The sequence below is a fragment of the Apteryx mantelli genome, chromosome 7 (assembly GCF_036417845.1).
Source record: "Apteryx mantelli isolate bAptMan1 chromosome 7, bAptMan1.hap1, whole genome shotgun sequence".
Taxonomy (NCBI): Eukaryota; Metazoa; Chordata; class Aves; order Apterygiformes; family Apterygidae; genus Apteryx; species Apteryx mantelli.
The window spans coordinates 13448811-13472529 of record NC_089984.1 but is presented as its reverse complement, the minus strand read 5'-3'; the positions used below and the strand labels follow the sequence as shown (position 1 = coordinate 13472529).

Here is a 23719-nt window from a genome sequence, read left to right as displayed (position 1 = left end):
TGAATGCTTATGCAGCACAAAGGCGAATGACCACAAATGTGGCACTTCCCCAGTAGGCAGATCATTCACTTGCCATCAGTTAATCCAAAAGCTACAGCTAAATTTCATAATCTAAAGAAAAATGATCATAGGAGACAAGAACAGGAGAACTCCATGTCTGATTTCATGTCAGATTACTTCAAATCTGCTGTATTAGATAAAAAACAAGGCCATGACTATGTGTGGTCATTAAAGACTTCTGTCTCCCTTCATGAGAGGAAAGCTTAACAGTACAGTAGATGTATAATCTATTCCATCTACTTCAAATAACACTTTCAGTTTTAAACTGCATGCTCAGCTTCCCAAATAATTGTAGGCTATTTTACCTCTGAAGAGATGTATTTCTGTTTAGACAATTTATGCTGAATTACATGAAAGTTGTTATGACTTCCATAAGTTAATACTTTGGAAGCAGTATAATTAAGTTAGATATGCTTGCAGAGAAGTGTGCTAAGAGATGCTGCCAATTTAAAGCTTTGAAAACCACAGACAAGTGTAGTCTACAGAAGTAACATTTGGCAAATCAAGTGATGCATTTGGAAACATTTATTTTGCTTCATTTTTCGATTATATGCTAGCTACCTGTTTCTCAGTTCAGGCTCTGTTCTCAAGGTCACCTAAGTCTGAATTGCTTCAGCAAAAGTGAACAACAGTCATGGTGAGAAAGAAAGTTCTCCACACTTGTCATACTCAACCTTCAAAATGGAGCCTACCACTGTCAATTTTCTTTCAGCTACGTAAGTGCAATTTTCTGATTAACCTTATTGCCTAAATACCACGGTTTTTAATATGGTGAACTGCAAAACATTAGAAGCATGTTTAAAGATACAACTAAAATTCACTAATGGCATAAATAGTTCTGCTGTAAAAAATAGTGTGAATGTTTATTGAAAGCTATCGGAATCTTCCTTATATGCTACCAGAATACATAGTCCTATTTAGTACCCATATAAAAGTCTGGTGAAGCATGACAGTGAAATGGGCTTTTCTGCTGGTAAAGATGAATGCTATAATACCTGTTAAGTAAAAGTATGTATCATTCTCTATGCACTAGGAATCTTCTACCTCATTATAACTGCTACTATTAAAATGCTTATCTTTTTAAAGGCAGTCAAACACCCCTTGGCATAGACAGTAAAAAATTGTCATTTGAATGAAACACTACCAAGTTCAAGGGAGAAGGTGCTAGCAAACCAGAAGGTAGGCAAGTCTGGGCAAAAACAGTTACAGAAGGAGGCAAAGACAGATCTGATCTTTGAAATCTAGGAGGTGAGCTCTTAAATACTGAAACATTTTCTTGTTTCAGTTTTCATTTTTGTCTAATTTTTCTGATTTTCATATTGTCATAGCGCAGAAAGAACATGGAAATCTTTCATTATATTACAGTGTTTATGTAAAAATATATATACACTTTCAGTCTTCTGGGCACCCACTTTATAAAAGAAAAAAGAAAACCATGTAAGCATATATACATGTATCTAAGCTTGTGTCTTCAGCACCTTAGGAAAAGATGAGCTTCATCACAATCATGGGAAATTAACAAAACCGGGCTCCTAGATTTCAAAGGAAAAACACGGTGACCTAATGCAGTGATCTTCAGGATGACCTAACCTCAAAACCCTGAATTTCGAAGATATGTAAATCTCCTAAATCCCAAGATCTAATTATAGTATCTGTTTAGTATCTTAAATATTTCTGTGCTCTTAAAAATAAAAATAAAAATAATCCTATGTTAAGTCAGTCAGTTCCTACTATTCCCTGAATCACAAAAAAACAAGTCAAATATAATGAGGTATTACAGACTAATCCTATATTCTAAAAAGTCATCTAAAATGTTTAATAATTAGATTTACTCATGATAAATAGTAAAACAGTATGTAGATTTTACTCACAAGAGGGTGCTGGAAGCTATTGCATTTCTAGAAATACAGAGTATGCTGAGTTTACTACACCCTCATACTGACAGATTAAAAAAACTGAGATAAAAGGACAAGAATCAGCAGGCTATGGAGAAGTAAATGTAATTTTCTACCAGTTATGCATGCAGTTTTATAAATGAGACTAATAAAAACCATTAACATTTCAAGTTGTTGCACAAATAGTGCAATAATGCTAGGACAGCACGTTTAGTTAAATTTTTTCATTTAAACAAGATATTTGTTTAGCAAAGCAAGACAAAGATTTTTCTCCTATTAACATGTAAATGGACTAATCATCTTACAACACAGAATTTGGAAATACTATCAAAGAGATCCACTGTTACTGAACTGATCAGAGCAAAATTTCAGTGTGAAAATGCGACAGACTTTTCTTCGAAAAGGCTGTGCATTCAAGTTCCACATACCTGTAAACACATGTTGATAATACAAACAAAAATCTTTATTATCATTTTTCTATCACCTTTTGTGTGAGAGGATAAATTGAGGTCTTTCAAGTTACTTTTATAATAGAGATGGAGAATGTTGCCAGTCATAGGAAAAACTTGAGTATATAAGCTACTCGACACTTCTTAAAGGATACAGTGTTTGCTCATTGTTGCATAAAACCTGGGAAACAATGTCCAGCATTCTGGATCTCACACTGAATGCCAGCCAAAAATAAGTCCTCCATATTTACCTGGATAAACACTAAAGAACTGTAGGACAACATGAATAATTTTAATATTATGCATAAAACATCCCATGAGTTTCAGATCTATTTCTGGTTACATACACGTGTTTTCTTTGGGACATATGGTTGTCAGGCAAAACTGGTTTCACCATGAAGGCAGAATAATGTAGATACTTTTTAACTGGATATTGGAAATTTTGAATACATTAATTTATACGTCTATTAAGTCTTTTCTTGAAGAATCAGGTTGCCTTAGTGTTGTTCTTTTGTTTCTTATTAAAGATGCAAGATAAAATATTTTGCATAAGGAGAAAAAGACTGTCATTACTACCTTGCTAGACAAAGAGGATTCTTGTATTTAAAGTCAAGTGAGTAACTACCATGTATGCAATGATTCATTAATCTAACTCACTATGAAGTAATTAAGGAATAATTTTAGAAAGCATCTCAGCAGAAAATTATGTACTATTCTAGAATTCTATTCTATCATTACCTCAGAATTGACCCTCTCTAGCCATGACCTGCATGCATTTCAAAAGCTTGAAAAACTAAAAATTGAACAATTTTAAGCAGTTAATAATGGTTTTTACATCAACTGCAGCTATTTATTTTCTTCTGTTTTCTTCTTCTGTTTGTAATAAATGTGCATGTATATCTTGTCTCACAATGCCATCTGCTGATCACTTCGTATCTCTGCTCTCTACAAGAATGTTTATTGAAAACTTTGTTGGTATTATTTCTGCAAGGTTAAATTAGATTATTCAGCTTGAAAAGGTAGTTGTGCACTTATACAATTTCAAAACTAGGCTGAAACAAAAGGCTCAAGGAGTTTTTCCCTGGTCAAGATCCTCTTTCATCTTATAGCTCACTCACACTGAGTAAACCTCATTATTGTACCATGTAGTATTCAAAGAAAGAAAAAATAGTTAAGATTTAAACAAAGCATACCACCTATTAATAATGGCAATGCAACTGATAAAATAGTAGTTTAAAGATTTCCTTGAAAATTCCTTAGAAAAATGGAGGTTACTAACTATATCTGAAATACACATTTATATTATGATTATTCAACATATTGTAGTGTACTTTCCTAATACTATACATTATTCTAGTTTTGCTTGGCTTACCTGTAGAATGTTTTTACTTTGTTGTATGGCAAACATCTAACACACTGCTCGTAGATCTTGTTCTCATCTGCCTGTAGTTCTGAACCACATTTAGCACAGCCTGAATAGGTAATCATAGGCAGAGAAGCCAAAACACTCTCCAGGGAAGTGTTAGCATGGAAGATGACTTGCCTGTACTGGCCCGTTGAAATGGTAAACTTCAGCTCTAAGATATGGGCTTTCAGTTGAATCACTCCTACAGAAACAACAATTTCAATCAAATCTGCTTTGTTTTACACATGGTAACAACAGAAAGCAAAAGAGTACAGTATAGCTGATTCAAAAACAATTATCATTAAAGTTTTCTGAATAATAGTTTTTCTTTTGAAGTACATACTCATGTTTTCAGAGATGATTTCTGCAGTGAAAAATAATCGTGGTAAAATATTAATTCTAAAAATATGTATTTTTTAAAGATACTATTGAGATGGATACCACTATAGAAAGACCTACATAAAAGATAAAGAGATTAGATAGTTGTGCAAATAGTTTCCATGTCCAACAGTATCAGAAAATTAAAATATAATTATTTCATATTAGAAATAGTTAATCTTGACACACAAGAATTCTAATGAGACATACCATAATTAAAGAACAGAATTCTGTGACACTGCAAGAATAGATATTCTGATTAAAAGAATCAGTAGCAATAGAAGTTTCATTTGCCTTTATGCCACATGAATACAACAGAAATGAGCCAGTACAAGTACACAGAATGAAACTGGAACATTCAAAAAAAAGGGAAAATCATTTGATAAGCTTCTATAGACATTACTGTATACACGCAAAGTGGTAATTTTCACAATATATAAGTCAATCAAATCTGTGCAGGTTTTCATGGATAAAGCTAAATACTACTTTGAAATTTGTCATTTGGATCTCCTGCAGATCAAGTCAATCTGATACATTATATGTGTTCACTCACTGTGTTAGCAACATTACCTATGCTTTCCAGACTTAGTGCTCAAAAAGAGGGTATACCAATCGGAACATAATAAAACAACCCATGATTAGATCCCATAAATAAAAGAATTGCTTTACCTCCATCCTGATTCAGAGAGAGACAATGAAAAGCACAACTTTAACAACTTAGTTTTCTACTATCTATTTATACAAAGATTGAGTTAAATGCTGCAAAAGCAACTTTATTTGCTCAGCTTCTTAATGTTTACCACTGTAACCTTAATTTTCTAGGGTTTTTTTTTGGGGGGGGGGAGGAAGTGGGAGGAGGAGGAAGAGGGGATTGTTCTTGCATAAAAATTATTTTTTGTTCTTTTGTAAGAAGTTTTCACGGTTTCATTAATTTTTGAAGACAGAGAAATAATGCTTATCTAGTTTTATATGCTTATAGCAAAGGCAATAGTGTCAGCTCAGTAATTCCTGCATTTACTCCAGCAGTTTCTTCAAGAAGGGTATTTTACTTTTGAGATCAAGTTTTAGAGAAACAGTATTCCATAAACTCTTTCAGTGGTTAATCACATCATTAAAATAGTTGGTATGGAGAATAAAAGGCAGTATTTCTCCACATGTTCCAAAGCTATCTTTGTATGGTACCATATACTATAGTCAAATCTCACTTCTGTGCTCACTGAATGAAGGCTGCATTCGTGGTTTGGCCGGGCACTGAATAGCAGCCTCCAGAATAAATTCAGGCTCCCAAAACAACTAACAAAAAAGCGTTTTTCTGACATAAGCATAGCATATATTCTGCTTAGCTATGCATTGCTTTATATGAACACTACAGAGCTGTGGATAACAAATATACCTGAGCATTTTTCCTCCAAATGTGCTGAGAGATTTGTCATTTTCACGAGGGATGTTCTGCTTTTCTGAAACCTTTCTTTAAATTCAATTGCCCTTTTGTCATCATCAAACAAGCACTCACAGGATGACCATGGAGTTGTGTGCAGTTCAAAGTCACCTGAGACAGAACTATGTTGGACAAGAAGGTATTTAAAGTCCCATATGTGATCTACGGAATAAACAATAAGCAAAAAAAAAGAGACAGAAAGGTTTAATTTCCAAATAATTGTTAATTCACAGAAAACTGAAATCACCTAAAACAATGAATAATAAATCAGTAAGACATTTTCACATCATCAGCTTTGGCAACTTTATTTCAAAGCTCATGACATGCAGATTACTTTTTCCTCCTATAAAGATTGCATGAGAATCTCATAGTTCCTTAAGAACACCAGACATAATGATGCTTTCATGGTTGTAGAGAAGGTTTAAAAAACATAATCCAAGCATAATAAAATGATTTGCGGGATGGTTTCATATTTTCAGAATACTTCAGATAGGCAATACTAATAATGTGGTATTTGGAATAGAAGGGTCACCAATTTGATCAAATAAGCATATTTTATATCATAATTTCTTGTGCTTTTAAAAATCTCCTCTCTTATGAATATTACTGTTTCTTTTGTTTTCTACAAAAAAAGTTAAAAAAATCTTTCATCGAACCTTTGCTCTGTTGAAACAATAACATTTGCAGAAATATAATGGTTATGACAAAGGGGATTATTCATTAAGGAGACAAATACAGATATTTGGAAGGAGACAGAAATTCCTAGAAGAATCAATATGCTCGTAAAGTATGTTGGAGACTAGTACCAGTTTGCTTTGGCTGATCTGGTGCCAGCATTTGTCATATTTCAGCTAAGCAGGCTTTCTATTATCCTATCAAATTCCTCTGGGGATGGAACTGAAATACTACTGAGGAAGCTACCCATCACTTTCAAAATGTATTCCCCCCCTCCCAACGGAATATTTTGTTGTGGTCAGTCCTACTAATTATGTTTTCCTTAGTTTTACATAGCTTCTATAAATGTCACAAAAGTGCTAAGATTTAGCAATATTTAGAAGAGAAATGGCTAAAAAAAAGACAAGTTTATCCTCTCAAAATTTATGGTTTACTCCTAACTTATTCTGCTTTCCTCTTGTTTATACAGAAACTCTGTTCAGAGGAGCTAAGGTGGTTGGTTAGGAACTAATTTGGGAGAATTTTGGCTAACCATGCTCCAGCAAAACCTCAGAATTATATTTAGTAGAAAAACTTCTTTTAAGTAACTTTGTTTTTCTTTTTAGAAGGCAATCACTTCAAAGAAGGGCATATTTGTTAATGGATGCTGCTAATCCCAATTACTGGCCAGATTCAGATTGCTAGCATGACTATCATGTTCCACAGCTATAACCGATAGCAAAAACGAATGTCATTCTGCTGCCTAACAAAACATTGACTCAAACTTCCCAATTCCAACCTTGTTCAAGTACTTAATTTTACTGTTTTACATGCAAAAGAACAGGCACAGCAAATACTATAGAACATTAAAAAATAAACATGGAAATACCCCACTACCTGTTTCAGGGGTCATTAAGCCACATGCCCACAAGCATCCTTGAAACACAACACTTCTTGAATAATGAAGTGGTTATTTGACAGCACTATCTCATTTGCTGGGCTGTTTGCAAACTAAAATTAGGTGACTGTCTTTTCATGTGGTTCTTCTGATGTTAAACACTGTATTTTATTCCCTAGGAATAATAGAAAAACACACTAAGAACATACTCTACAATACTGACATTTTCATGATGCTCTTGTGGTCCTCCCATAACAGAATGATGCCTTCATTTCACTTATACTGAATTCATTTTTCAACATTCAACTCAAGCTTTTGAAAAAGAAACTAGTTCTATATTTTTCACCAGCTCTCAAAGGAAAAAGTGGGCAATATCTAGAGGAAAAAAAGATCAAGTTATTAAATTCATCAACAATTTTCTGTTCACTGATATGTCCTTTTTAAAAAATAAATCCCTTCCCCAAAATGCTATAATTTATATAATATTTATTCATTTTCCATCTTTCAATTGGCTCTGTAAGAAAGAAAAATGCTTTAATAATAGAGATTACAGAAGTGTATTGTATTTTGGGTTGTCCTTTACTTTGTTAAAGATTCATTATTTGCTTGCTTATAAATTTTTGGTAAAATAAAAAATTTTAGGCTGTTTTTTCCTACCTATTTGTTTACTCAAGCTGGAAGTTTCAGCTACAATAATCACTTTTGGAAATGAGATTAGGGAAATATAGATTCTTTTCCTGTATTCACATGTCTGTATAAGCATTTTAGTAGGAAGTTCTAGCACTTTCATATTCTGGGTAACAGTCTCAGGGATGCTTTTTGGGAGTGGGGAGGGGTGATAACTTGCAAAAGTTGCAAGATCCTGAAAAGTCTCTGCTGGCAGATCCTCAGACTTTGTTTGGCAGCAAAAGACTTAAACTCCATCTCCATTGAGCATCAGTCTAGTTTAATGCATCTCTTACCCCTGACTACAGAGATCTTGCAGTCCCCCAGAATCAAGTATGCTCCAGCCCAAAGCAAGATTCAGGTAGGAACATTACAGCACAGCTGAGCTGAGGGAAAATGAAAACAGGAGGAGGTAACAGAAACAGGCACTTGGCAAGAGTGGGGTAAGAGAAAAGAGGACAGGCAGCATCAGGATTGGTCTAACTACCAGAGCACAAGATCTGACTGAAACCTGAATTTAACACATTATTCAGATTCTCAACATTCCCCTGCTGATTAGAAAATGGGTCACAAAACCCATTAGTAAAGTGTGAGTAATCAAGTATAATCTCTTTATAATCTCCCCTGGTGTGCAAAGTTGTTCAGATCCTTCCTCTATTTATTCCTGTTGTATCAGGTCACAGAGGGCTGTACTGTGGTTCTAAAGATTTCAAATACCAGAGGAGGGTCCCAGGAATATGCTTTTACTGTGATAACCCCCTTGACGCATAGTCTTTGTCTGACTGAATACAAAGACACTTTGCCTCTAATTTTAAAGTCTGAATATTTTTTAAATGGAAGAAATTTACTTTTAGAGAAGTTTACATTAAAGGAAAATAAAGCTTGTAAAGGCAATGATTAGAAAATGCCAGATTTAAGGTTACCTATGAATGACCACAGGTTATTTAGTATAAAAACTGTGTAGTACCATTGCAATATAGTAACATGAAAAAGCAGTTTGACAAAGATAAGGCTATAGGAATAAACAGGCCCAGGATTTTACAAATGAGGAGGAGAACCAATAAAACTGGGAGACAGATCAATCTGTCTCTACTCATTATGAGTGCATTATTAGAGACATTTTAAATTACAGGTTATGTTTCACTTGCTATCCTCTGTATTTTCTGGATTTTTCCATCTTGAGCCACAGCAGAAAATTCTGCGCTTAGATCTTGTAAGCGTACAGAAATGTGCTGTCTAAAAAATATCAGTGGATTCTCACCTTAGTATGAGAAATTAAAACACTGTCAAACACAAGGAACTGGTGAAGGAGGAAGCTGCAAGCCCAGGCCTAGAAGCTATTTTGGCAAACAGACTTAAGGTTAATGAGAAACTTGCTATAGATTTCAGTGGCTTTAGATCAGGCTTTTTGAGACACTTCAACATTCTTTCTGTGCTTGGTCCCTCCACTCAGCTCTTACTATGTCTTCTAATCCATTAGCTGTTATTACCCCTCCTTTGGCAATCTACAGTCTCCAGTTCTTCTAATCTTTGGGAAAAATGGGGCTGGCAGAATTTGTAATTTTCCTCAATTCTTAAATCATGTTTCTTTTTCTTAAATACGAATCTTATTAATGTGCCCTTTTTTCACTGTTCCAAACTCTTATGAAATGTTGACTATCTCTTGAATTCACACATGCTGGCTTTTCTCTAACAATGGCTTCGGTTTCCCTGAATGCTGAGACTATCTCAGTATCCCTGCATAAGTATTGCTAGGCCAATATAAGAAAAACAATTGCTACAATACTTTTGCTGTGAGATACTACTTTGTATGTCCCTCTTTAAATCATGAAGACATTCCTTCAGTATCACAGAGGGAACATACCTCTTAGATTTGCTTTGTGTGCCTAACAAAAACTTACTCTGTATTTTCCCCACCATCTTCAGTGGGCTCAGAATTTTACCCCACATTAATAGCCACTCCAGTCTCTCAAGAATGCTGGTTTCCAAAAAAAAGTATTTAAAGAAATAAATCTTTAATGTTTGGGAACCTACACTAGATCAGAGCAAAACATGTCTGATGCGTATACTGATTTTTAGCAAAAGATGAAAAACAAAATTTAACTTGTATTGGAAACAATTGTTAGATGCACAAAAACAGCAAGTGTTATGTTTTTTATTTAAAGGATGTACACAATTTTAAAATTACAAATCCCCATCTCCTCCTCTACAAGACTGTAAGGTATCTAATCTGCCAGTACAAACAGTAAACACATGCCCCAGCTGGTCTGTGACTTCTAGCAAGAATGGGCATCACGCGCTGTCCTCTGTAACCCACTCACACTATTTAACCGTGTCTCATGTGTGCTTATTTAGTATGATATAACTATCTTTCTTGGCTGTCTTACTGGGATCAAACATTCATGTTTTATCTATCTGTGATAAGTATTTGGACAGTTGAGAAATCACTCTTATCTTGAATTTCAGATAGTCTTTTAATGATTAAAATGTGAGCTGCTAGATGCATAAAACACTAGCTAGAGAAGACGACACAAGCTTTCCATCAGGTTTTAACAGTTATAATACTACAGAGATCCACCTCTTCTTACACTTCTGCTTTAGGCATTAGGGAATGATATACCATAGCATTTTAAAAACTAACTTTGGTACCTATTTAATATTTTGCAGCTACAATACGGTATTGAAACATTTCAAAAGTTATTTTTTAAAACATAATATTTTTGGCATTCTGAGTTCTGCAAGATTTATAAGCATTTGTTTATCTAATGAACCGTAATACATCTGTCCACACTGATATACACAAAAGAAAGAGCCATGTAGGTTTTATATACTGAAGTTAGTAAGGTGGAAAGCAGACACTGAAAATCAGAAGTGGAGAGAAAAACAGGAATTTATGCAAAAACAGACAACAGTAGAAAGATTCAGAAAACCTGCTAATTTAGTTAACACACAAGTTCTTTTTCAGAGTTAAATGACAATTAGGCACGAGAGTGTCTTAGGTCTAAACAGAATTTTCTAACTATTTATGATTTAATACCATAAAAATTCCTCAGGACTCTAAAATGAGTGCATTCAAATTGTGTTGCTGATGGCACTATTTTGAAAAAAAAGCAAACTTTTTAAAGTTAATATCCAACATACTGTCCTAGCAAGGTGCAGGAATATTTAAAGGTTGAAAGGAAAATGTTATCAGCTGAGCATTTTAAAGCAATTAATGGCATCACAGAATTCCTATTACAGTAGCCTAAAGGTCCAAAGACTTTACCTTTTCTCCTCTGAAGTTGAGGGCACCAAGCTGCCCCTGCTCCCCACAGCACCATCCTATAATGTTGATCTCTGTTCTGTTCTACTGTTAAAATAACTTTTCTTTGGCTGCCCCCTTTGTAGCTGTACACGGATTCTGAAAAAGTTTGAAATAATGTGACTTATTTTATAAGAAAAAGCATATTAATATGAAAATGCCTCTGGACTTGAAGATGAAACCACACCACTATCGTATTTTGTGATACAACTACAAGGAAACACAAGAATATGCCCACAATTTCTTCAGGAGAGGATGAAAACAATTTATGATTTCTTCACCAACATGAAACTAGTTTGAAAAAATGCATAATGAATATTAATTTACTTTTATCCAGTAATAATTTCCCAAGCACCTAAGTATTCAGCAACTGGACACCTCCCTGGGAAATAGCAGGTACCTATGAGCATCTTTGAGCACCTCCAACTCATATTGACTGGTATCAGTGGGAAAAAGATTGTACTCAAAATGCCTTAGTAACAGACTAACTCTAAATTTGAAACTGTTTCTGTAATTGCTGTGGAACGTACTTAAAGATAAACATTTCTCTAGAAATTTTCATGTAAAAGAAAACTGTCGCTGTGTACAAGTACCCTAAAGGGATTAATAATAGACTGAAACAATTATAAGATCCCTATGACATTCTTCATTCAGGACACTGCTTGAAAGTTTCTGGTATTTCCATACTAAAGCTGTATTTTCATAAACTCAAATAAAATTCTTGGATAACAGCTCCTGCTTTAAATCTGTGCCAACAGTTTTGAGATCCACATACAATAATAAATTATGGAGATTTCTACCTTTAAAACTCTCCATTTACAATGAATAAAGGTGATATTGACAGTGTGGCTAAGATCATTTCAATCTTTTGCAGCACTAAAACAAGGTGACAATGCAATACGATCAAATCCATGTGAAAAGCATTATGTCAAGCACTGAAGCAGCAGTACTGGAAACAGTTAAGTAAGGGAAAAAAGGGAGGAAGATTCCTTTTCCAGGTGGTAGCAGTAGTCTTAAAATGCCCAATGCCTGTCAAAAAAAAGTTAAGACACACTGCATAATATACTGAGAAGGCACCAAGATGATTTGTTCTTGTTCATTTCAGGAAGTTGAGAAGATGCTAGGAAGGGGTTATTTAAGGTCTGATTATGATGAACAGATGGAAATAAACTATGAATTTTAACATGGAAAATTTTTAAGATGGAAATGGCTTCAGAAAAAGGAATCCTGAAAACTCCATTCACTGTTCTAAGAAAAGAAATAAACAACTTCAAAAAAAAAAAGTACATTAAACACATGGATTCACAATCAGGATTCCTCAGGAAAGGATTTTTAGTAATAAAAAAACCCAGAATATAACCTCCCCCAACAACAAAAAAGGTTCTTTCACCATAATTGCAATATCCCCTTCTCAGCGCTCCTGCTACACACAACTCTCCCCAGAAGAGGATTTCAGGCCCACATTCCTCATATCTAACACACTCCTGCTGCCCATTCCACCTCCCAATGCTGTACTTCATACCAACATGCCTCTCCAATGCCCCACCTTGCTGAAAATCAGGTCAACACACTATTTTGGAGCTCTGGAGATGCTCAAATCATCTGACTGACCAGTCAATACATTAGTAACTGTAGTCTGTACCAGAAATGGTGACTGCTCATTCCTTAGTGAAATCTCACCAACCTCTCAGCAAGTAGGAACACTGATTATCAGTGCCTTCTGCCTGCAGGCTAATCCCCAAAATGCATACACAATTGATCAGCTGGTGGGCAATAACCTCCTTTCAGCAGCTGATTTCAGTCAGCCTCTAATTCTAAAGTTCTCTGTTACACCCCCTATGAGCAGCTCATCACAGAGCTCTTACCTGTGATTCACATCTAAAACACAGGAGTATTGAGCAGGAAACAGCCCACACAGGTAAAATTTACACAGTGACTGTTTCAAGGCAATTCTGAAGTTGTAGAAGTCCAATACATTAACTTACCTGTTAATATGGCAATGCTGATAATTTTTAAGACTGAGTGAATCAACATATTTGACTGAAGCTGGTCTAGCTGAACATGCTGAACACTATCCAATCTCTGAACTTGTCTACATGGAAGGTCTCCAAAGTGGGGAAATTCTGATGATATGTATGCCAATAAGCCATGGAGAACACCAACATCCACTATATGATGAACTAAAAAAAAAAAAAACAAGTCATCACAGGAACATTTCCTTTTTTTGGTAAGCTTAGAGCTATAAAAAAAATTTATCAGTTGGTGTATGCTTACACCAACAAAATCAAAACCATGTCTCATGATAATTCTAAGCAGCCAAGAAACTACTGAGATGTATATTCCTTGATCCAAAATCAGATTGTATTTTATTTGCCTCCTCTTGATAACATCCCAACATAAAGTGTAAGAACACTACTTTAAAATACATTAGAAATAGAAAAGCCTTGTATTGAAACTTTGTAAGAACACAGGAATAGCCATTCTTGACCATTTACCCCCATGCTGTCTTAAACAGCTGGCAATAATAGACATCAGGAAGACAATAAGAACAATGCAAGTTCATGGTAATACTTCCACTGTATTTTCCACAAGCCTCCAACACTTCAAGCCACTTTAAAGTCTGTGCTTAATAGGCCTTGCTGAATTTTTCTTCCTTGAACTTACCTATTCCTTAAGCCTCCAAAGCTTCTGCAACTACAATGTAATTCTTGCTATAAAGTCACCTTGTTATGAAGTCTCAAACCTCTTAAGGTTGAGTCCTAGGATAATAGCTGTTTCTTAAATTAATCTCAGAGAATTCAATTTTCAGTATTTTGAAAGGTAACCATCCAACTTTGCCATAAACTCCACACGCCTATCCATGATGACATCATGTCCACATCTTGTCCACAGGTGTTGTCATTCTTCTAGTGTTTGGTACACCTCAATTGATCACATTTACATTTTATCCTGTATATAAACCATTGGAGTACCAAATGGAGTACTTTAAATATTTACTGTGATTTGGGGGAATCTCTTATGCATTCCAGACTTACATTCTTTTGGATTGAGAGCTGAGCAGTTCCCCAGGTTCAATAACTGACTGGTACATGTAGATTGCAGCATGATTTCTCCAAACCAAAGGTTCTCATACATAATGATATCTGCAACAAAAAAAGCAGACTTATTAGTCCATATATATTGAACATATTGAAATGTACATACTTTTCTGGCTATAGAACCAGAAATCTTGAAACTGATTTCAGATCAGAACTTTAATTTTGAAGCTTCTTTCTATTCCAGTTGCTATTCGCTTCCAGAGCCTCGTGGTCTACTGGTTCCTTGATTCTTAAATGGCCTTTTTCCAATGTTTTTCTTCATTACTGAGGGTTTGTTGCTCTCAATTATGTGCCATCTAGGACTAACATTCATATATACAATGGTCTTGCAGAAAAAAAGTGAAATCCATACTAAAAATGTCACCTTGTTCAAAAAGTTAGGAGATTTTCCTTCAATTTATGCCAGTTCCAAAGAACTTCCACATAATTCAGAGAGACTTAATGTGGGCATCAACACCTATTACCATTTCCCAAGGAATGCAGATAGGAAAGCAATGTGAAAGAGGAACAGTGACACTACTAAAATAGTACAGTACTCCACATAAGATGATCAATAATGGGAGCTGTATGTCTACTTGAAACTCTTCAACTACTATTAATCAAGAATTTGCATGATAGGAAAAATATATTTACATAGAAAATCCGAGACAAATACCTCAGTAAAAAGGAATACTGAAGAACTTTCTTCCTTCTAAAACGCAAAAGACTAAATGGCTTTAAAGAACACCTTTATTAAATGAAGGGAAAAAAAATACCAAAGTCAAAAGCTGTAGTTACACAGGTACTGTCAAAGTCTCTGCAGAAAAAAGCTTCACATTCTGGCTACAAAATAATCTATATGCATATACCAACCACATTGCCAGGCAAGCCGCTAGCATACCTATCTCACAGCATCTCATAGTTGCTGTTGCTAAATATTGGCTAAGCAGCATGAGCAGGAGACTGACAAGTTGATCACAGCATCAAGGGGAGCAATACTAGGGGAAAGAGACATGTTACTAACAGAATGGAGCAAACTACTAAATTTAGACAACTGCAGGAGACCAGGAAAATGTCAAAATTAGAGGAACTCCTACACAATTTCAGGACTCATCATACATGCAGACTTTGAAAGAGAATTGAAGAGAGAACACTTTGAAACAAAGTTATTTTAGAATCTAACAACGTCATTTACAAAGTGTTAACCAATTTTTTTAAAGTAGTTTGGTAGTAGTTAACAGCAAGTACTGTATAAGCAAAATGGGTGAGGGCATTGGGTAATTATGAAATAGAACTTCTAGGGACTTTAAAGGCAAATTATTTTTGTGTGACATTTCACAGTGAGTAATAAAATACTAGGCTTACCTAAAAGCACATTTGATGGATTTTGGAATAAGAAAGTCTAAATAGAGAAAGCAGGAAAAAGCCCAGCTTATCTTCAATCTCTAAAATACCCAGCATAGCAAAACAAGCACTTTTATTTAAAAAAAGAACTCTAACAAAGATAAATAGGCATCTTAAAATATAACTGTAGTAGTATTCAAACAAGAATAATTTTATATTGTGGAGTTTTTCATATATCCCAAAACGAAATGGCCAAATCACAGCCATTTCGGTGGTGTAAGTTTTGGTCAAATCCAACCTTAAATTAGGTGCATTGTAGCTTCCACAGTGCTGCATTCTCTTACATGAGATGCATTCTTTTAATCAGGGAGGATTTTGCTCCTGTTAGCAATTAATGATTACAAAGGATTTGTCAGAAGCAGTCTTCATTATTAACTGACATGTTATGAAAAAGGTAAACTGAAGACAATTTTTTTACTCATGCAGTCTATGCCAGTTACCAATTCCCTATGTGATCTATCTAGCACTAGAATCTTGAGAGTCCTTCATGGAAGAGGAGTATTTCCCCTCCTGAAACCCAACACAAACATCACAATTTTCTGGTCAGTCTGCTGGTCCAATAGCACAGAAGTACAAAAGCAAAAAAAAAAAATACATAAATCAAGTAACTAGCACATCTTTCGGTTTGTGGTAGCACTTGCACCTTAACAACTGTTTTAAAACACTAACAGGTTACAGAATACATCTATCTACTTATGGCACTTCTGTAAGGGTCTATAACACTGCTATGCCTCAAACCAAAGACTCTACATATAAGAGATGATCAACTTCTACAGAGTTTTTTTTATGTTCCAATGGCAGGATGATTATGGGAATTCAGAGTGATATTGAGCCATGTTTTTAGATGCTTAGCAGTAGTTCCAAATTACTGGTTACACACTGTTCTACTAGCAGACATTTTAAAGACCCAAATTTTAGAAAGGCAAACAAAAAAGGAGTTCTCACCTGTAAGTAGTACAATATCCCCAGGAAACACAGTGAGTGACCAAAATGCAGCGGCACGCCACAGCACCACCTTTCTCTCAATTTTGGACTGGTCAGTAACTACAATTGTTGCCACTGGAACTTTAGATGAAGATTTGGGTCTTGTTTTTATCTGTATTTCTTTAATATGACAGGGATGTACTACTGCAACCAAAACATCGTACTTTTGATTTTTGCAGCAGCAATTCTTTAGTAGTGACAGAAGATGCTTTTGAAGTTTCTTGAATTCTGCCATCCTCTCTTGATCCATTCTCATTTCAGGACCAGCTAGAGAAGAATTCAGTTTAGCTCTCTTTGATTTCAGCTGCCTTTTAAATGCAGAGGGAAAGATATAAAAAGACTCTTCAGATTTGCGGGCTCTTTTAGAAGAGCTGTTATGAGAACTGCTTGCTTGGGAGCACAGTATTCCTGAGCTCAATGGTTCAATACGGATTTCATTTACAAATTGTTCAGCAGGAACATTAAGAAGTTCTTCAGGTGTTTCTGAATTTTCATGAGCACTTCCTTCTCTTTTTGTAGCATCAAAACAGAAGGTTTTGCCATCATTCTCAGAACTGAAAAGTTCAAGAGAACCTGTATACTCCTGTTCACATGCATTTTCAGCCACAGCATGACATGTTCCGACATCAGAATTAAGACTGAAGTGTTCATATTGCTTTTCTTCATGTTTATTTGCTGCTTCTGTTTCCAGGAGTTTCATGGTTCTTTTCTGTATCTCTTTTTGTTTCTTAAAGTGATCTTGTGCAAGAACAGCCATCTGACTTGAAGTCATTATACTACGAAATTCAGTATCAGTTGACATCGCAAGGTTTGAACAATCATTTAGTTCTCCTTTTGGTTTTGACTCTTGATTTGGGGGGAAAAATACATCCAGATATCGACTTAGATGTTCATGGCAGTCACTTATATGACCTGATGGAGCATCTTTTCCCACAGACCTCAGATGTATGCTAATCTGCTTAGTAGAGGCAACCAAATCAGAGATGTCAGAGCAGTTAACCTCCAAATGACTGGCTTTTCCTTCAGTGAGGTTTGAACAGCCATGCGATTGTTTTTCATCTTGTTCTTCTGATTTTCCAAACTTTTGAGGAAGGTGTTGATCTGCAGCCTGATTTACATTTGTGTGCATGCCTCTATCTTTAGAAAACTGACAATCAGAGTAAATTAAACTGCCAGTCTTCTTAGGAGTACTGGCATTGGTTTCCACCAAAGTTACAGAAGATGTCAAACACTCTTTTGCTACCATTAATCTCCCCTGTTCAGACTGCTGGGAGCAGTAACCATTTGTAGGAACTGCCATGACTATAGAGCTTTCGCCCTTAAACATTATGCGGTCAGTACTTTTGCATTTTTCAGAAAAAAGACCATGCCTATCATATGAACAGTGGAGTTCTCTCCATTTTTCAGCAGCAGGCACTGAACTACTATGTTCTGACACCTCCAGCTGGCTTGGAATAGTGGGTGCTCCAACAAAAATATGGATTTGAGGTTTGTTAGACATTTCTGACTGCTGTGTAAGTTTGACTTTAAACAATGTGGTTTGTGCAATAAATGTAATGCTAAATATTAGCAAATGCCAAAAACTGTATTAGGCCTTTTCTTATGAATTTAAAAATAACTAAAGATCAAAATAGTTTTTCTAACTAGTAAAAGAATAAACACCACTTTACTCTTCAAAGCCCATAAAACTAAATGTACACAGCATAAAAATGGAAATTACCTATTGCCCAACTTTCTTATATAAAACTAAATTGTTTCATTTCTGATATTGATACTTCCATACATGTAGTAGATGCAGACTTGTAGTGGAGTTCAGTTTGTACTGAAAAGTTTCAGATAAAATTTCCAGGAAGCTAAACTTCCTTTACTACCAGTTTAAGTTTAATTATTATCTGAGTAGAGTTATGATGTTTATGTATTGACATCAGTAATTAAACACTCAAATGCAAAATCATTATCTAGGACTTCATTTTAGATCATATGAAGTAAATGCCTATAAAAACAATTTTTACAGCAGGGCTAGGACATAATTTCATCCTCTGGAAAATTAAAATTTTAAATAATTACTAAGTGATTAGAAATACTAGACTTATTTTAGATTAAAAGAGTTTACTAAAAGTATTTTACATGGCCAGTCATCACTGCTGTTTTAGCATGAAAATACTGTATTAGGTACATGAATATTTTATCACAGGCAGATTTCAAGATGTTATCAATAAATTATTTAATAAACACTGAGCGGTCACAGTGGAACTTGAGCAGACAATTCAGAAGTAGCTTTAATTCATATATAATATTGTCATACTGCCCAGGAAAGTACTAGCTTTTCTACCATATTAAAAACACATCCATCTTACACAGCACAAAATAAAAAACCCTTAACACTTTTAGAACTCTGTTATACTGTGATTTTAAAGTATTTACATACAGCTACAAGTGCTCATTAAAATGCAGACACCTAATTATAATGTCTATGTTTTGGGAGTGACATGAAGAAAAGGTGCTGTAATAGGAATTCTGTAGTGGTAGCATACACAGAACACCAGAAGTGAAATCCAAAAGCTAATCCAGCTGCAAAGAGAAGAAAGAGAACATTAATATAAATACAGCAATGAAAATATTTGCATATTTCATTTAGCTTGAAAGTCAATTTCTTAACAGCCCACTAGGGGTCGCTAAACCCTCACATTCATAAAGCTCACAGCGACATGTAAAAACTGTGTCAACATCCTGAAAGCCTGAACTCAAGCATATTATAACTGGAAAAACAATATACAACCACAGAAGTTAGATCTATCCTGTCATATAATACAAAGAAGCTACAAGACAACAACGTTGGTATTAGCCTGCTCTTCTCTATGCTGAACAGGCCCAGCTCTCTCAGCCTCTCCTCATGTGACACATGCTCTAGTACCTTCACCACCCTAGTGGCCCTCCACTGGACTCTCTAGTAGCTCCATGCCTCTCACGCTGGGGAGCTCAGCACTGGACCCAGCACTCCAGATGTCTCACCAGTGCTGAGCAGATGGGAAGGATCACCTCTCTCAACCTGCTGGCAATGTTCCTCCTAACGCAGGCCCAGATACTGCTGGCCTTCTCTGCTGCAAGGGCACATTGCTGGCCTGTGTGCACCTCAGTGTCCACCAGGACCTTTCCCGCAATGATGCTTTCCAGCTGGTGGGCCCCAGTTTGTACTGGAGCATGGGGCTATTCCTCCCCAAGTGCAGGACTTCACAATTCCCTTTGTTGAACTTCATGAGGTTCCTCTCTGCCCATCTCTCCAGCCTGTCGAGGTTCCTCTGAATGGCAGCACAGCCCTCTCCTCCCAGTTCTGTACTGTCTGCAAACTGCTGAGGGTGCACTCTGGACCCAGTATTGACCCCTGGGGTGCACTGCTAGTTACTGGCCTCCAACTAGACTTCCTGCCACAGATTACGACCCTCTGAGCCTGGCCATTCAGTCAGCTTTCAGTTCACCTCACTGTCTGCTCATCTAGCCCATACTTCATCAGCTTGCCTACGAGGATGTTATGGGAGAGTGTTGAAAGCCTTACTGAAGTCAAGGTAGACAACATCCACTGCTCTGCCCTCACCTACCAAGCCAGACATTTCATTGCAGAAGGTTATCAGGTTGGTTAAGAATGATTTCCCCTTTGTGAATCTAATTCCACAAATTCAAGCAAAACATACCTGATGTATGTGTATTTGAAAACTAAAGCTTTGTGCATCGGAAGTTTCAGGGAGAAAGAAATCTTAAATTAAAGTGAACTAAAACACATTCAGGACAAAATACTTGCTTGCCTGCTTTCTATACCCTCAGAGGAAGCTTACAAGAGCGAGCTCTTTCTAAGCTTTCTTATAAGAAAAACTGAGGTTCAGTGTCAGCATCCAAAGAATAATTATGAGCCCAATGAACACTTCTTGGTGAGTTCTGAAGATACTGGAAGGGCAGTCTGGTTGCTGAACAGATGAGATTAACTGGCCTCTAAATACACTGTTCTAATTTTAACATGGAGTTGCAAGACATTTCAGAGATTTTTTATCTATAGAAAAGTTGGTGCTTAAGATGTCACAGTGTAAAGTCTTCAAAATTAAGACTGGCTGCTGCTTTCGTTATGCAAGTGTCCTAGACTGTTTCCTGTGAATATAATGCAGGGCTTCACATGATGTACTAAAGCAAATGTCTGCACTGTTTAACTTAAAAACAGAAAACAATAGCTCAAAAGGAAGGCTTTTAGGTAAGTATACATCTCATGAGCTAAACATACCATTTTAATACTAAACTTCCACATATTAAAGTATAAGATCCTAGAAATGTAGTTCTATTTCACACTACTTCTGGCAGAAATACCCTGTATCATAGTTCAAATGCAACCTTTCTATAATCAGAGTTGAACAATGATTTAATCAGTTAACACTTAAAGGAAAATATTACTGAAGAATCACATTCAATCTTTTTTACTTTTGGTAATAATTCTGTCTACTCCCCATATGATTAAAACCATGGGAACTAGCTCTGTTTTTAATTCCCAAGCACCACTATCTTGTTTTTAAGAAAAAATTTTGCCAATGTACGAAAACAACAACACGCAAACCTAAATGCTTCCCAATAGTGCTAAACTCTTTCTTCTCAGTATAAACACACACTCTTATGTAGAGTCTAAATTAAGACATAAGCTGACATCTTGGAAGACTCATGTTCTTTATAAATTCTATCCACTATTTTTCTTCTTGAGATTCAACTGGATGAATTCTTATTTTAAGTTCTGTATATTTTTAAGCCATTTAACAAAAACAGATAAAATGAATAAAAAGATAAGATCCTTGAAGCAAAACAAAATTTCATTTATGTCTAGATTTAATACAAGGAAAAAACAGAGAGGACTGAAGAATAAAAGATCACAAGAGTATCACCTCTAATGATTTTCATTTGTTATATTAACTAGCTTTGTGGTTTGCTTTAAGTAATTTTGTTTGCAATACAACATCACAGATTAAGTAGTATGCGTGCAAAGATTAGAATATAGTGGAAAAAAATATATGTATCACTGATTAAGGAAGTGTACATCACAGCATGAGAAGATGAAGGGACAATTTAACAGATGAGTGAAAATAAAGAAATAAATAATGGGAAAGTTTATGAAGATGGGGTTAGGAGCAGGAAAGGTTGCATTCCAGAGTTTCAGTGTAGGCCCTTCTTGAATCAGAAATGCATAAGCTACATACTACTTCCCCTCATCTTCCGTCAAGAGATAAACTGCCTATGTGGACATGTACGGAGATATTAAATGGCAAAGAGAAAGAAAAGCCTGTCCCTGCTACTTTCTTTTCTTGAGGACCTCACTTTATGCACCTGGAAGATCTTGATGTAATGTCACAGTATACTCTGAAAAAGCTAATCCCTCTTGCATCTGCAATAATCTGGACTCAGGTTAGAGCAGGCATGACACTGCCAAATATTGTTGAAGAATTGCTGCGTTTTCTTTCAGAATAAGTTATCTTTTTACAACTACATTTGTATATCTATATACACACACACATATTAAGATCTGCAACTAATACTAAGCAGTACTTTGGAAATGCATTTCATAGACAACTATGTGCATTTGTTTTATGTGCACACCTTTTACTTAGGTAACATGGATATGACTTTCATAAAAATGAAAAAATAGTAAATGGTGACTTATTTACTACGTTAGTAAAACCCTGACAATGACAGAAAAATCTGCAGGCTACTGAACAGGAAGAACTGAACATTGGCAAGATCTACTACAGTATCTGTTTAGGGACAACTGATGCCATTAAGCAATATGGTTTCCCTGAAGTAAATCAAATTGAGTTTACAATAGGATGACAACTTTGCCACGTTCTAGTACAAAAAGGAGCGTCATCTAGTAAAGATGTGATGCTCTTTACACGAGTTCTGAATAAATATCGGGTACATTAAAACACTCTTGAAATAAAGAGTTACACATAAAATGTGAAATAACATTAATAGCACTGATTAAGAGGCCAAAAATATTTTTAATAATACTTTTGAAAACAAAAATAGCTGCTATGGCCTGATAAATTTCCAGTTATACAGTATTTTATCACCCCCTCATTTTAACTATCATTTCTCTTGTTTTTTTCTCCCCCCTCACCTTTACAAAGCAATAAAAAATTGTTTGTTAATTCAGCCATTTTTCTTTGACTTCGACTAAAATTTACCTCTAAAACTTTGGATTCTCTTTTCTGCTTCTTCCTGATTCATACTTTTTGCACTTAGTATATTACAATTGAATCTTGATATTATCTAATGAAGTTTTGCAACTAAAAATATTATTTCTATTTTCAAAGCCTTAAATCTTGACTTTTCTTAAGATCTTTAGAACTTAGGAATGGCTAGTGACCTTTGTCTCCTTCCTGATTCACCTTATGAGTCTAGAGTGATCTGCTTTGGCAATTTCCAAGTGACTTATTAGGTCAAAGATACCAAACTGTAATATGAGTAATCATCAGTATTTATAATCATTAAAATCTGTAAATCAAAGAAAATGTCTTATTTTAAGAAGTTTGGGTAAATTTCCTCTATGTAAAATTGTTTCAAGAATCACTGCAAAGAACCATTGCATCCTGAGAACAGTATTACTATTTATTAAATAAGTTGTTACTTAAGTTCTCACTGCCTTGGTTTAAAAGAATAAAACCTGAAAAAGGATTAACATCAACTCTTATTACAGAAGTTCTTCAAAAAATGAGCAAAAAACTATCAGTCTGACATATGGCAACATGCCATTGCCACAAAACTAATTAATTTTTACAATGTATTTAAATTATGTGTGGGTAGACAGGAGGTTAACTACACCAAAGATAACAGGAGCTAAAGCTCAAAGATATAACTGAAACTTCAATGCACACATCCGTTATATCTGTTAATTATTATACCATTTCTTAATTTGTGGAAAGGAGCTCTATTCATAAGAGCCAATGGAAGCCTAGCTTTTTATCTCTGAAATGGTCAGAGTCTGATTGACGGATCAATGATCTATTAAAAAACTAGTAACTACATCAGCAAGTTTTGCGTTTGCAAGACACTGCAACTAAATATTAATATACCTACTACAACAAA

General features: G+C 35.3%; 1 protein-coding gene across 9 annotated transcripts in view; it reads right to left on the bottom strand.

Moving 5' to 3' along the window:
• Positions 1-23719, bottom strand: part of SHLD2 (shieldin complex subunit 2) — a 52131-nt gene that overhangs the window by 6545 nt on the left and 21867 nt on the right. For all 9 annotated transcript variants that reach the window (XM_067299805.1, XM_067299806.1, XM_067299803.1 and 6 more), the window contains 6 exons: positions 16571-19180; positions 14180-14287; positions 13130-13324; positions 11109-11243; positions 5581-5787; positions 3777-4011 (listed from right to left, as the gene is read on the bottom strand). In XM_067299805.1, the coding sequence (XP_067155906.1) occupies positions 3777-4011; positions 5581-5787; positions 11109-11243; positions 13130-13324; positions 14180-14287; positions 16571-18110 (2420 nt within the window). In that variant the 5' untranslated portion in view covers positions 18111-19180. The remainder of the gene's footprint in view (positions 1-3776; positions 4012-5580; positions 5788-11108; positions 11244-13129; positions 13325-14179; positions 14288-16570; positions 19181-23719) is intronic.